We start from the raw sequence: 16,164 nt of genomic DNA on the forward strand, positions 1-16,164 counted from the left end.
TTCTTATCAAAAAGCAGAAGTGACATAGTAAAGCCATGTTTCAGCTGTATTATCACAGAACTCTCTGAATTAGTTCATCAGCCCAAAAATTATTCTACTTGTAAACAGACAGTGCATAACGGCAATATTGTCCAAATTGTATAGATAGGATGTGTTATAGGAATGCAGTTAGGCAGCTGAATAATTGAGAAAAGACTGCATTTCCAGACTTGAGCTCAAGTGAAGCTAAAATTACATGCAAGAGAACACAGAAAGCAAAGAAAGAAAGGCACCACAATCAAACTTTATAAACAAAAGGGATCTTGGTCTTCAGTCAAGAAATTACAAATTCAGGCTTTGCCAGGTAAAAGATGTGATAGTCTCTAGGCCTCATGTAAGTAGTTGTCCAAATACATGCAAAGTGGTCCTGGGTTTAGTGAAAGGGACATTACACTCTGAGAAAAAGAAACCCTTAAGAAGAGTCCACTTTCCAAATACAATGATAACTCAGCCTCACAGGTAAACAAAGTTTATACAAGAGTAGGAATAAAACAGACCATTAAAAATTGCTGCTAGTACTTAGAAAGCCTTGACATGCATAGAAAGCTTCACAAAAGCCAAACCATACCTTTGTTTTAAAAAAAAAAGAGTACAAATGTTGCCACATTAATTTACACAAGAAATCAACTGGTTTATTATATTCACATATTTACAAAATATTACAAATTGCATTACTGTACTATGACAATAAGGTCTCAACACAGGCAAAAGAAAGCATATGTAGAAGCAGAGGCTTGGAATATTTACTAAGTCTTTGGTTTAAACAAATGCAATTTAAAATGCAGCATTAACTTGTCCAATACAGGGCATTCAAAAAATATGCATGGATTTATAACCATGAAAAAGATGTTTAGTTATGGCTTTAATTTTTCTCCAAGGTAAATGCCTGAACCCCTGGGTTGCCAAAAAGCCTACAGCACTGCTTATCAAACTTTTAAAAATTAAACTAAGTTATTGAACATACCAGATGTGTTTCTTAATTTGTATCGAATTCAACTGCTTCTCCTCAGAACTATATGACTGCAAAGCACAACACATTTCATAGAGACTACTCCTCTACCCCTTAAGCAGGCAAAACTGTCAAAGACTCAATTTGGTCCACTTAAGGAGCACAGGATCAGGCCCACAAATACTACCGCATGGCAGCACAGGACCAAAGACAACATTCCCCCAGACTAACTAGCTGTACAGATCATTTTATAAAAAACATTGTAGGAATTATTTACATACTTACAAGTTCTCTGAACTGGTTCCATCAAACAACATATTCAATGAAATCACAGTTTACTTAATTTTGAGGTAAACTTCCTGAAGCAAAAGAACATCAGCAGGGGTTCACCATTAAGGCTGGAACTTACCTTGCTTTCTGCAAGACTTACTTTACCCTCACTTGGCCCCAGACCACAGTGCCTGAATCATGTAGCACTTTGGTAGAAAGGCTGCAGCGAGGGAAGGGTCCTACTGAAAAAAATCTATCCTCTGAATGGGACTTTTAGCCTGACCACAAATAGGCCAGCATGAAGTAGGGAACAGAAAGAAGACAGGATTTGCAATGGGACTTGTGCAGGTCCCATTCTGTAGAAGACCAGTGAAAACAATCAAGTCCATCATATGGAAAGAGAGTTGCAAAGGAGCCACATTGCTAGTCCAACTGCAAGATGTGTGCATGGGTAGACTCTCCAACTTCATTCAGTGGAAGGGAGTGGGAGAAATATTACCCTCAGGAAAAACAAAATATAAAATCTTAAACTGTGGGTTATCTCCAACTTTAAAGTTAAGAAATATTCTATATATTAAAAATTGCATACTCACACCTGCACAATGACACCGATCACATCGCAGCCTTCCCTTAAATAAATCAGGACTTTCCAAGTTTATGAAAATGCTAACTCACAAAGGACAGATGCCACTTTGGCATGCCTGATGCCCAAGGTCACAGCCTTTCAAGCTAACATTCCTTTACATACACTCACTATATTATGGAAGGAAAGCTCACTACACTGCATTGCCACCAACTTACCACCACTCTACCTAAGTAACCATCAGAATTAGTGTGCTGGGAAACAGGAAGAAATCCTAGTAAGCTTCCTTTATCTTGCCCTAATCACCAAAGACAGTTCATGCTAGATCAGTGGTTAACAGTGTTTTCAGCAGATGGGCTGGAATGACCCAGCTCAGGTCCAAGGCGGGTTGGCACCAGGACCTGGGTACCACCACCACTGCTGCTTCTCCCTACCACCTAGCTGTTGCACTGGCAAAGTCCCAGGCCACAGTACAGGCAAACCGACTGGCTGTAGCAGAGGCCAAGCACCCCACTGCCTGGCCACAGAGGGGCAAAATCCCCTGCTCTCTAAGTCCCAAACCCCATGGCTCCAGGCACAAATCAATGGTTACTACTGGCTGGATCCAGCCTTTGGGCCGCAAGTTGCCAACCCCTGCACTAAATGTTAAGGTGATGCATACTCCAAACCTGTTAGCAAAAAACAAAGGGATGAAAAGGCCCATCACAAAGACCCAAGGGAAAATACCTCCAAAACCCCAAAAAGCAAATATAGCAAGAGCAGTGGTGCAGATGTAAAGTGAGGAAGAATCTGACCTGCAAAATTTTTAAATTAATGGTGATGTACAAGCTCTAACAGAACCACATCATGGCAACATTTGCCTGCATTTATAGAGTCAGCTGCTTACTTGAAAATTGAAAAAAAAAATCACTTTGGGAATCACAGAGACAAAAACTCCACAATCCTATTTTACAGACAGTTCTTCAAGAAATAGCATGTCTTAGATAACACTACACTTTTTTTTTTTATAATTGCTGTCAAAACAAATAGAAAATTTAAACAGGACCTCAAAGTAGTCAGCTAAAACCAGCTTTATGCACACCTTGAAATGAAGACTATTCATATTCACTTCAGTAGTAGTTTCTTCAAAACAGTTCACTCTGTTTATGGATGTTTTTAAGTTGATAAGTAAGGATGCTTTAATGCTTCAAAATAAGTATACTGAATCTACTTTATGCCCACCAGCATGACTGAACACTCATTTTCCTGTATGCAGTGATAAGGTATAATAAGCATCTACTTGTACCATCAGAAGTGTTCACTCCTAGGGAAAAGAGGGTTTTAAAACATTTACCAATAGCTAGTATTCACTGTGTGCTACCAGATGAAATGAAAAGGAACATAAAGAAATCTGTTTTGCAGAGGTCTTCAGGGAAGATGAAGTCTGGGCTTTGTACTGGTCCCTCATGATAGCAAACTGGCAGGTTGTTTCTTGCACAGCTCTGGGCAAGCCATTAATCTGTCAGCACAAACTACAGTAGAAATCCGAACGTTAAGACCGGGGGGTTTGGACAGACAGAATTGCTGCTTAACAAGACCAACAGCACTTTGCAGAATTTATGTTGTACAGTCCCTGAAATTTCTGTTCAATATAACAAAGTGAGTGTTTAAATCATTCATCCTCTTCAACATACGTTGATGGAAACCAGCCAACCTAAAAACAACAAGGAGAAAAAGCAGAACAAAACGATACATAGGAGGCTAATGAGACAACACAATTTTTCCAAACACCTAATTAAGCAAAACAATGATAGTTCTGCTGAGTAGACAGCAGGATAAAAGTATAAACTTGACCGGCCTGCCAGAGCACTTATTTAGGGTAATTCAATCAAGCAACGCAAAATTATTAGAATTAGATGACTATCACTGTACCACAAAGAATTAAAAGGTGGAATAAGAAAAATAAGAGCAGAAACAAGGTGGCTCATCTAGACTGCAGCAGTGGCTGTTCCTAGGGAAGACTCGGTTGACCATGCCTCATCACCTGGGTCTAAGCATACTTCAGAACTGGAAGGTCACTGGTGAGACTATCCCTCTCATGACCCTGCTGGACACAGAGATCAGGAGTGAGCACTGGGGATAAACTTGAGTAATCGCACTGGTGAGATTCCAGGTCTATAGTGCATCAGTTGATCAGGTGCATGAGGTGTCAGCGGGGCACACTTAGCACCTTCCTCCTCAGGTCCTACTGCAGACGTCTTAGTAGAGGCAGAAAACTGTTGCTCCCATCTTGGAGGTGGAGGTAAAGGGCATTTAAGCACTCTTCAAGGCTACAGTCAAGGCCACAAGTCCATATTCCCACTGCTCTGCCAGAGTGAAAAAAAGGAATGCTACATGCTCTAACTCATGATGCAATCAGGAAGACTTTTCCAGGAGAGAGAATTTCAAGGCAGAGCCCAATGTTTTACACTTTAGAAAATCTAAAGTCACCTTCCCAAAATTAATGAGCCCCTAATTTAAGGAACATGTTATGTATGGCAGTCTTTTGTTCATCTTTTTACTGTTCTTTTATATTTTTCATTCAGACTCTTATAATTTAATTATTTCACACTCATGAAAGAAGGCAGACTGTTCAATTTGAAGACCATAAATCTAACAGAGCCCAACAAGAAAAGTAACTACAGGCTCCATCATGAACCCTGTTCTGGATATACTTATCTATAGAGATGAGAAGAGAACATGCCAAGTCTGTTCTGCTGAGGCTGTCAAAAGGAATGCCAGTTGACTGTTTTTTTTAAGGAGGAGGATATTGATTCACTAAGACTGGAATAAGAGCAACCATTTCACACTGCGTATTAGGCCTTCAAAAAGAGTTTAGGTTTCCATGGTGCTTTCAACCTAGTGTTCCTGTCATGTACTCTAGCGGCATGGACAGACAAAATGACAGCAATCTCTTCAAATAACACAATGCTCTAAAACCCAACATTCTTCCTACCCATCAAATTCAACAGGGCTAACAACTTTCATTCCCAAATACCACCCAAATGAACTTTTACCCTTCCTCCCCTAAATCAGGTGAACTTTTTGGCCTAATTAAAAATTAAATTTGCCATATAAACCAGGTGCTGTTGTCCTGAGCACTTCCATTTATCTGTGCTGTAGAACAGTGGTGGCTCCTAATGGGAAACTATTAAGTTCATACGTCAAAAATGACACCTTGAATTGGTGCTGGGAACTAATTAGAAACCAATTCTAGGGTTGTGAAACACATACCAAAAGAGAAAACAACTAAAAACACTCCTTGCTAGCCAGACATTTAATAACAGCCAAATATTCAAGATTCTCAGGTGATGACCCTAACGAAGCATAAGCAATTCAAAGCAGCTGATATTATTCTATTATTTTTCCTGACTACTTTCCCCAAACAGTCTTATGCAAACTGAACATCAACCAGTTAGGTCTCAACTGAGACCCTCATTCAGTTAGATATTGCAAAAAATGATCAAGCATTCTGTGTGGGTCCTATGAAACAGATGATTACATCACACATATTGTGAGACAAAGAGTATGAAAAAGGTGCATGAGATGTATGAAGATGGCAAAAAATGGAAACACCTACCCTTCCATTTGCTTCACCTCTCCACCAGCCATTTGCACTTGTCTTTGTGTAAATTTTTACCACATCGCCTTTAAATAAGGAAAGTTCTCTCATGTCCCTTGCACAGAAGTCATACCGGGCTATGGCTATACCTATAACTTTTGGACTTAGCACTGAAATTGAACACAAGAAATCAATGTTATTACAGTTTCTTAACTCCAGACTAACTGATTAAGGTGAATTATATCAATATTATAAAATTAACAAGGATTCTATGACAATATAAACTAGGAATAATTTGCATGCAACTAAGAAAGTAACTACGCTAATTAGAGAGAAGGAGATGCATTCTTTATTAGTTAATTCAATAGGAGTTTGGAGGATTATGTAGTTTGTAGATTTTAAAAAAATGTTATCCAGTTGAATGAAAATGCCACTAAATCAAAAATCTTCCCAAGGATTCATAAAAAAATTGGAAAGTTATTACATTGTTGTATTTTATAATAAATTTGGCTGCAAGGTATGTACATCAACATATTTTACAGGTCACTAGTTTGTTTCCAAAGAGATTATTAACATTTCCACTTGATTTCACTTTAAACCTCTAATGAGGCAAAATAAACAGAATAAGGTAGTGTTCTTCCAATAAGTCTGAAGTCAAATATTAATTCATGTTATCTGCTGCAGACTAACTCATTCCAACTCAGACCAACAAAAAAGTACTCAAGTTTCCACAGTAAGTGAGTGTTTTTATCTGTTGTGTGACCATTGATCGTGTAAACCCAGGCTTTTTTGCAATTTATGTCATCAGACATAAAACCTGAGCACAGTTTACCTTTTTTTAAATAAAATCCCACAACAAAGAAAATATGCCACAATTCAACAAGGTACCTAAAGTGTCTAGTTTAAATAAAATTGATGCTTAAAAAGCTTGAAATTATATACATATTTAAATAGCTTGTTGAAGTGGAACTTAAATGTTTTAAATTAATAAAAATGTTTTCAAACATTTTTTTAACCTCACAGGTGCAAAAGCTGCACGCAACTAAAACTGGCTTTGAATTGAAGCGAATTAATCTTCCCTTTATAAAGTCTTACAAAATTAATTCCTGCATGATTCTAATCACCTTCATTTCCTAATAGGAAGTAAGGGAGCAAAGCAACTTAAAGGACTAGACCTATAATTTAAATATTTTAGAAAAAAATAGTCATCGACTTATATGTTCGATTTTGATGCTGGCCCAGTAACCAACATCTGCCAAAGCCTTAAGGTACTATATGTAAGTGACATCAACAGCATTTTCAATTGATACGGTTTTTTGGGTTTTTTACAGCTGGCTCCCCACATAATCAGCTGGCTCTAGACAAACTGGCCATTTGGAAACTGGATCAGGAAAGGTAAACCCCTGTGAAAAAGATTCTGGTTTTATGTTGGGTAAATGGCAAGCAATGAAGACGCAGAGGAATGTTCACTAACATCCTCTCTCTCAGAACTATATAGAGAATAAAACCTATTTCTAACTAGGGTTTCCCAGAGATCTTCAGGAATTGTTTTTACATTCTATTTTGAAAACTTCATTGAGAATTTAATGGTAAAGGATCACAAGAAAATGCTGCTTAAAAATAAGGAAAACACAGGAGATGGCATATACACTAGGAACATCTAGACAGCTATGACAAGACAAACCATTGCAGCCTTGCTGCATATATTTTTATGTGATATGGGTTGTGGCTTCATAAGGAACAAAGAACAAATATTTGATATAAACAGCAGCTATACAGTAACAAACAGTAACAAACACTGTGCAATCAAGTAATTGTAACTTCTAGAAGCATTTGATATGAATAGCAGCTTTTACTTAACAACAGCAAACTGTGCATTCAAATGATCATCACACATCAGTGATTAAAGCAAATACCTTAACCTTCATGTCTAAAAATGAATTATGCCCTTGTTTTAACTATAACATCATAGCATTCTATAGCTTTTGCAGAGTAAGTATACTGCAGTGCTTAGAATATACTTATGGTATATAAAAGAGAATTAGCAACTTGATTTATGGCTCATGTTCACAATATGAAGATGCTGTAGATTAGAATGTAGGCCATCAGTATAATACATTACTTGCACTCTAGTATGTCAAGTACCATAAGCGCTAGTATCCACATTATGTCAGATACCTTAGCAGGACTACAGCAAGAATAGCTGGCAGTGGGGTAGCAGTATTTGATTTTGCAGACAAGAGGCACAATCATTCTATTTTGGGGGGAAAGGGAAGTAGCAGCAGTTAATGTTATGGGGTAAGTAACTGATTTTGGTGGGTGGGAATAGCAATAACTGATTGTTAGGGAAGTGGAGAAAAATAGTTTCAAAACATAAGGGCCAATAAGTAATATTGGGAGCAGGGGGGCCACTTTGGACTCTAGAAGGGGGCTATGAGCTGAGTTAAAGTGGTAAGGTAAAGTGAGATTGAAAAGTGAGGGACAAGGAACAAAACAGGGTAGAGAAGGGAGAGAGATGTGGCAAAGGGGAATCAACGGAGGACAATGGGATGAACAGAACTAAAAAGATGAGAAAAGCAGTGAATTGTAATACAATATTGGAGGAAATGGGAAAGAAAGAGGGGCAGAATTGGGCAGAGAGAGGAATCTTGCAAAACAAGCTAGGGGAGGCATTTTAAAAAGAGAAAAGCATAATTAGAGAAGAGGAGAAAATAGAGCAAGGCAGGAAGGTAAGCAGGAAAAGGTGAAGAAGATGGACCTCAGGAGGTGTTATTTGGGAGGGTGGGGGAATAAGTGAAGGGTGTCAACCTGTTCCACTGATAGTCCTATACACAAACAAGAAAGGGCCTAGTAGAGAGAATACATCAAGCCTTAGGTGCCAATCCAGACAGTGAAAACGGGTCAGCATGAGGGCTAGGGAGAGAATATGTGAGGCACCCTTACTCACCAGAATAGTCAACTGCCCATGCTGAGAGATGAAGATTCACATCTGTCCCAATTCACATCTGGGACTTGACCACTGATACAGCTCATGCTAACCTAATGAAGAGCTGATAGCCTGGCAATCAGGGCATTCTGAAGTGACTCTCCCTCTCTTGTTGCAGATGTTCTCCTTGTCATAAATAGCAAAGATTCATTCACAGATGCACATAAGCAGCCGTAGCCTGCATGCTGCATGTAGAGCAGCACCACACTGGTAAGTCTGTAGAGGGAGGGGTGGAGGAGCAGATCGAGGCCCCCCACGGTGAGACGAGGAGTGGGGCGGGGCAGGCACTGGGGTGAATGGGGCCCGAGGGCCAGGACAGGTCATGGGACAGAGCCATGAGAGGCTCATCCAGAGGCACAAAGGGGGAAGGGGGTGTGCGGCTCCATGCTGTTCTGTGCACCCCTGGGAGAGGCATGGGGAGCATGTGCTACCCAGATTTTTGCACAGGGTGAAGGCAGACTGGGGCTGGGGCTCTGCATCCTGCTGCCTTTGCCCTGGGAGCCATGCACTGGCCATGCTGTGCATCCCCTGCCCGCCTGGCAGTGGGAGCCACAACATGGTGTCACACAGCTCCCCAAGCAAAGGCATCAGGATGCAGAGTCCCAGCCCCCAGCAGGCAGCCCACCCTCTGCCCCATTCACAAACCCAGAGAGCACATGTCCCTCATGCCTTCCCTGGGAGTGCACACAGTGGTGGGGAGCTGCCTCCTCCCATGCCCCTGCATGAGCCACCTGCGGCTCCATCCCACGACCCACCCTGGCCCTGGGTGCCATTCAACCCAGCGCCTACCCCTGCCCCCACCTGCCCCTGCCCCACTCCTTCTCTCACTGTGGGGGCCTCAACCTGCGCCCCCCCCCTTCAATTTCCCCCTCCACAGACTTACAGACATGGTGTGCATGCATGGGTGTGTGTCCCTCATTCCCAAGCCATAGCCACACCCAGCCCTGCTGCTGCCCCTCCCTCACTCCTGACCCACAGTACCCCACATCCTGCCACGGTGTGTGGGGGCCCCTGGGTCCAAATTCCACACATGCACCCCACAGCCCCCCACACCTTCACACATTCCCCCATACACACACCACACCCACCCCAACCATACAAAGTACCTGCATAATTTTGTGTTTTTCTGTGCATAATTTTGAGTTTTTAGGTGTCCAATTAAAATTGTGACTAATTGTGACTAATTTTTTTAATCGCGCAACTAATCGCAATCAAAGTTTTTTGTCATTTGACAGCCCTACTATAAACCCGTAATTATTTGTAGAACTAACACCAGCAGAAGAGACTGAAAGAGACCCACTGTGGAACAGAGAGTAGTCTCGTGGCCAAAGCATTTGATTTGGATGCGAGATACTGAGGATCAAGTCCCTGGCCTGAAATCAGCAAAGACGTGAACCTTGATTTCCAACATCACAGGTGAATGCACTAGCCACCAGGTTATTTATTACATTCCATCTCTTCTCCCCACAAACTGTCTCTTCCTCTCTCTCTTTTCTCCCCTATTTTAAACAACCTTGAAAGGTCTCAGATTCATCTTTATACAGAAAGGGAAGATTTTTGAAACCTCAGAAAATATTGTAGCTGCAAAAGGCCAGGTCTAGCATGAAGCTAGGCTTACGCACAAAGAGAAATGCGTGTGCTAGGAGTTTTCCTTTCTCTAGTACAGGAACTACCTCAATCCCAGAGATCTTTGAACTACTGTAGCTCCAATCCTCCACCCTAAGTGGAAAAGAGCCAGAATAAGGGATGAAAACAATGCTTTATTTTAAAAGAGGTAACAGTTGCTGCTGTTTACACACCTCCGGGGCTCTGCAAAACATTTATCTTCTAACTGGCAAAATTTCTCTTAGCGGTTGCCAAAAGGGTGGTGCACCAAGGCTTAACGGCTATAAAGTGTCTTTAATTACCATGGGTATAGTAATGGGTTGTGAATTTACCATAATGTCATTAGAATTGTGATTAGCACTGCTATCATTTCAAACTTCTTTTTACAATTTGTTCCTTGCAAATGTGTCAAATCAAGTGAGTTATACAAGGCGAAAAGAAACAACACAAGTACACTTGAAAAACAGATGAGGAAAATTAACTGACAAACAATGCAGAATCTAAAGAAAGCACATGCGACAACAAAACTCTAGCAACTATACTTTTAAGAGGCTGCTGTGATATGGTTTGGTGTAGGGACGGGATGAATATTTGGTTGACTTTCAAACAGTGCAAGTTTTAGAGATTAATTTATACAAACTGATGAAAAATATGATGCTACTAGCTATCAGACACCACTGTTGAATGGTGGCTCAGTAACCACATGAGATCTGCTGTGTCTATTCAAACTCTGCATACAGTAAGGTATGCTTTTAAAGCAATTTAGAAGACTGTGGTACTCTTAGCATATAAAAAGATCAGTCTTCCACATTGGATTATCTTGTCACAGCAACTTATTGCATTATCTAATTACTGAGATTTAGCATCAGTCTTCAGTATATCACATGTATTTAGTGAATACATAAAAAAGATTCATCCCTTCCCTCACTGGATGCACATAGAAACAAAAAGAAGCAAGTTTAGAAGAAATATAAAAGCAGTAAGCAGTACCTGACCAGAAAGGACTGGAGGAAGGGGGAACAAAGCTGTAGTCTGGAGGAGTTACAAAAGAAAACCCACAGAATAAAGAGGGGGCTTAGAGAAAGAAAGAAAAAAAGAGAGAAGCAAAAGAACATTGAAATATTGTCAAAATATTTAAATATTATTATGTAATCATCAGTAATAAGGAAACTAAGGTCCTATGCTGAGTAAGTCCGGAAGGACCTTTTTTGCCTGGAAGACATGGGAAATTTGAATCTAGAATTTAATCCGTCACAATTGCATTTTCAAAAAATAAGACAGAAAAACACCAACCAATCGGGTTTTAGAGAAAGGAATTTCAAACAATTAATTCTTGCAAGTAAAATATTTTCTCCTGAAGTTTTAAAATGCTTTTTATTGGTAATTGAGCAGGTGTCTGCCTTCAAATATGAGCGCAGCCCTAGTGTATCATCAGGATTTGTCAAATGCCTGAAGTTGGGTATGTGCTTAACTACCTTATTGAGTTAGGTTCCTTTAGAATGTGTGTTCACATTTCACCCAAATAGACATTAACATCAGTGGGAATTACTGCATATGTCATATCCTCTGAGGACCAAATAATGTCCTTGAAGATACCAAGTTCAGCAAAATTGCTGAGGTCCGGAGTGCATGTAGGATGGAAGAAGTTGGCTGGGTCATCTGTTTAACCAGTACAGTCATAACTTCATTCTAGCCCCTTGTTTGTTGAAAAAAATGTAATACTACCCCTAGACAATCAAAGCCTTAAAAGAAATTTTTATTAGACCTCTAACAAATCTATGGTGGCCTATGGCCATATTTTTAAATGAAAAAAAGTAAAGATAAATGTACTGAATTGACCTAACCCAGAAGTGTAACCCACTCAACCCATATGTTCTCATGTTTCATCACTTTTTTTTTTGAGAAGCAATGAAGAAATAATGTTAATAGTAACAGCAAACAGAGATCTCCAAATGCGATTTAACTATTTATATAAGAAACATTTCAGAGAAGTTTGGGTTTTATGAACGTTTCCACAATATACTCTATCATGTTGCAATGCTATCTGGAAAAGTTGAGTTAGCACTTGGTGGTTATTTCCCAGCACACACCTGCTAGTAGTGCTGATGTTCTCATGGGATTTAAAGAGAAAATGGAGGAGCATTTTTCCTTTTTAACAAAATTGCACCATCAAAGCCCGGATGTATATTGAGGGTAGTGTAGAGCTGTACTGCCCGCAAGTTTACTCTTTGCTTTCAGATGTTTATTTGCAGGACTATGGACTTGAGCTTTTTCATGCAGCGAATAAAAAAAGCAAAGGTATAGCCATGCAAAGATCACCCATATGTGAACAGCTGCATCAAGGACATTGTTTATGGACTGATGGTTATGCAAACGAGGAAGGTGACTTTACAAAAGTGCAAGTACAAGTTCCAAGGGAAAGAAAAACACGTTGCTATAGTACGAAAGAAAGCTATGGAATAAAAAGGATGACGATACGATGAGAAAGAATAGGTGCTACATATTAGACTACACAGCTCTTTCCTCTTCTTACAATATGCTGTCTTCTTTAAAATAATTTTACTTCAGATCTGACTGAGGGTTTGATTCTAACAAGAAAATCTTGCCTCCACTTAAAACAAAAGGGAGTTTTGCTATTTAACAGTGCTAGGATGCTAGTGACAAGAGGCTGTCTTTGTTCTAGTCACCAAGCAGTACTTTCAACGCAGATCTTTAAGAACAGAGGCTTTTTTTTCTTTTTACTATATTAACATCATTCCTTTTAACAGTTAGGTACCCTGTGGTCAGCTTTGAGTGCTAGCCTAAATATTTATTTAAGAAAACACCTGACAATATCACTTAGTCTTAATTACTTTGTAAATATAGCCAAAACAACTCTGTTCACATTCAAATTACTTCATAGACCCCATTCTAGACAGGCCTCAAACTGTCATTTATTTTGGCTGACATTTACTCACATTAATCAGGGTGTTAGTCACATGACTGTGCTACCATGTGTTTCTGGATAGTTTTCTATTTTGGGCTGGGGGGCAAGGGGAGGGTTGAAGATGTGTGCTTATTTTTCTAGGTACAATCATGTGTGTTCACAAAATCAAAAGTCTAGAACTAAAAACGAAACCCCCAGAACAAGCCCTGGCATCAAAACTCATCTTAGTAGACTTACTTTTTAAAATAAAACTAATGTGAAAGCCTAGGTATCCTGACATATTCCATAGCTGACAGGATAACCTCTTAAGCAGTGCAATAAATATCTAAAATGAGGACATAATTCTGGGGAGATGTGGGATTAAACAGAACCACTGCAAAATGTTCTGAATTACACAGAAAGCCAAATTAATTGTAGCCACAAAAAAAGATTAGGTTCTAATGACAATTTACTGTTAAGAAGACTGTGACTAAAGTAGTTCAGCTTTTAAATCACCCTTTGCCTAAGTAGTAACACAAAAAAAAAAGTATTGAAAGTCATGTAAATTACTGGGAAACCAAGGAGCCAATTAATACTTCATCCTACACAAGGGAAATAAATAAAACCGAATTATATAAATACATATATGTGTGTGTATACACACACACACACACACACACACACAAATAAATGAATGTTTATAAATGAATGAAGGTAAACCTCTTTTCTATTATCTTAGAAAATTAAGTCATCTTGAAGTTGCCTTTTGGATTTCAGCACCTGTAGGTGATACAGTTTTGTCAAGGTTTCCAGTAGTTTGAAACCATCCTGTGTCAGAAACATTCTCTCTATTTAGGCCCAACATGTACCAAGGACCTTAAAATCTGCTTAAAATTCTGTTGGAAGCTTGACAAAATAATGACACCAACCAAACCTGTGCTTGTGAAGTCTGATGCAGATGGGATGGGCCTATCCCCATCCCTTGGAAACCTCATTCTTGTCAGCTTGCTAGAGAGGCTCCCTCTCAACAGCTAGCCTTTCTGCCTTCAAATGAGAATGGGAAAAGGTCAAGGAGCAACTGCCTTTGTAGGGTGATTGAAGGGAGTCAAACTCCAGCAAATCTCTTGGTTTGTTCCAACCCCTCCTAACAAAACATAAGGTCTGATTCTCAAACTGCATTTAAATTCAGATACTTCAGGGTTCACACAACCTAGATTTGAGACTATTCTAATGCCAGCTTGGTGAAAACTAACAGGACAGCTGTAAAAACTAAGCAGCATGATTTACAGATGGTTTGCAAATCAAGGATACTTTTCTAAAAAAAAAATCCCACACACCTCACAGGGACAAGATGACACTTCAAAAGAAAACTGTCTAATTCATTAATCAAAGTGTCACCCTAAGTCAAAGTATCTGGGCTTTGTTAACAGTGTTGGGTAAATCTATTAGGTTTTACACTGGAACTCTAAAATGAAACAACTTTTCAAGTTTGGCCTTAAGAGAAAATTTGTCAATCCCCATTGGCAAATGTAGCAAAAATATCTGAATTCCATGGTAGCACAAATATAGGCTTGCCAACTTCCTTACTAAAGTGAGAGCACACTATATTGATTTCTCCTACCCTTCCATGGATTTCCCGTGAATTCCTGTCACAGGAAATTGTTTCATTTGTGTGGAATTAAGGTTGTGGAATAGGTCTATGTAAAATCTTACATCCTACAAGCACTTGCAATGGTTTGCCCAATGCTGCTGCAAATCACTACTTTTCTAGCTGGTATGGATACCTTCTATCAGCTGGGCTGGGAGAGAAAAAAAAAAGGCATTATTGTTTGTTCTCTGAGAGAGAAAAAAAAAAGGCATTATTGTTTGTTCTTATGTTAAATCAGCTAAACTGTGATCCAGCAGAGACGGGGAAGATTCTCCAGGACAATCACCTCTGGGCAGGACAGGGATGAAGGGGAAGTAGAGAAAGAGATTGCAGAGAGGGATGGTGGAAAAGGAAGGAGAGGGTAAGGAAAAAAAGAAAGACAAGGTGTAAGTAATTACTCAGAAAACATGGGAAACAAGATATCATAGGAGAAAAAAACTGAAGGCCTGGGAAGCAGGGAAAGGAAACAAAAGGAAATGAGATGATACTAGGAGAGCAGATAGGGAAAGCTAATACAAAGAGGGATAGTTTCTTAAAATGAGCTATCCTAAATGCTCCTGTGCTTCTGTATAAGGAAGGAGAAATCCTCCTAAATTACACAGATGTGTTCTTGGACTAAAGGTCTGAACAGGTCAAAATCTAAGATATATAGTAAATTATGACGATGGGATGGCCAAATCATTATCACAAGAAACTAGGCCAGAACTGTTTCCTCATTCATTGCACTCTTCATATTGTTAAAATCACCATCCGTTGTCATTTTCCTTTTACTTTCTGGTGCAGTGCAAAGGCATGGGCATTGCATGCAATGGTGGAAAATCTAATCCAACTTCATAAAGAAAAAAACATTTTACATGATATGTAGCAATTCTTTTGATGCAACACTGGACTACTATGCATTTAGTGACAATAGTTTCACAGCATTCCATTTAAGCGTGAAAATGTTGAATAGTAGAAAGAGGGACAGTACAATATTGTAAATCCCCACTGTTATATTATATACCTCCAAATATAATATATTTGAAACAGGTGATTAAATTATATGTATTTTTAAAACTTTTTAAAAGTATTACACGGGCTTACATATTCAACTATAAAAACAAGATGACTTAACAAATGATTTATTATTGGAAAGAAGATGTGCCATTACTGAAAACCTAGTTTACGGTATGCAGTCACATTACATGACGGATTCATTTAATTTCCAATCCTAGATTAGAAATGGACACAACTGCTTATTAATGCACAAAGCAGAAAACAGTACAGCCAATTCAAATGTCTGCAAAAATTAGGCAGACTGCAAATTAATTTCTCACTAGCATTTGTAATAGATTCTTGAACACCAATCTGATTTTAAGTTTGGCAGCAGAGAAGTCTCGCTAGACATGTTCATAAACCTGCTGGCAGATCTGGTTCTGCTTAGCTTCAGAAAAAATTGTAGCTAAATGCATTACCATATTAATTGGTTATATGTCAAAAATGCAAAATGAAGATGTTTTAAATATCAGTATGCTTTTAGTATTTAAATGATGGCAAACAGTATATAAAATCATAACACTCACTGTTGCTGCTTGCTCTGTTACTCCTTGGTCCTGCTGA

General features: G+C 39.2%; 1 protein-coding gene across 1 annotated transcript in view; it reads right to left on the bottom strand.

Annotated features, from left to right (window-relative positions):
- Positions 1-649: 649 nt before the first annotated feature.
- Positions 650-16,164, bottom strand: part of VAV3 (vav guanine nucleotide exchange factor 3) — a gene marked incomplete at its 5' end in the record, with an annotated part of 298,809 nt that continues 283,294 nt past the window's right edge. Inside the window, 3 exons of the mRNA XM_025206482.1 lie at positions 650-3,534; positions 5,440-5,591; positions 16,128-16,164. The exon at positions 16,128-16,164 is cut by the window's right edge and continues 102 nt beyond it. Of these exons, the coding sequence (XP_025062267.1) occupies positions 3,493-3,534; positions 5,440-5,591; positions 16,128-16,164 (231 nt within the window). The remainder of the gene's footprint in view (positions 3,535-5,439; positions 5,592-16,127) is intronic.

Source organism: Alligator sinensis, unplaced genomic scaffold (genome assembly GCF_000455745.1).
Source record: "Alligator sinensis unplaced genomic scaffold, ASM45574v1 scaffold535_1, whole genome shotgun sequence".
Lineage (NCBI taxonomy): Eukaryota > Metazoa > Chordata > Crocodylia > Alligatoridae > Alligator > Alligator sinensis.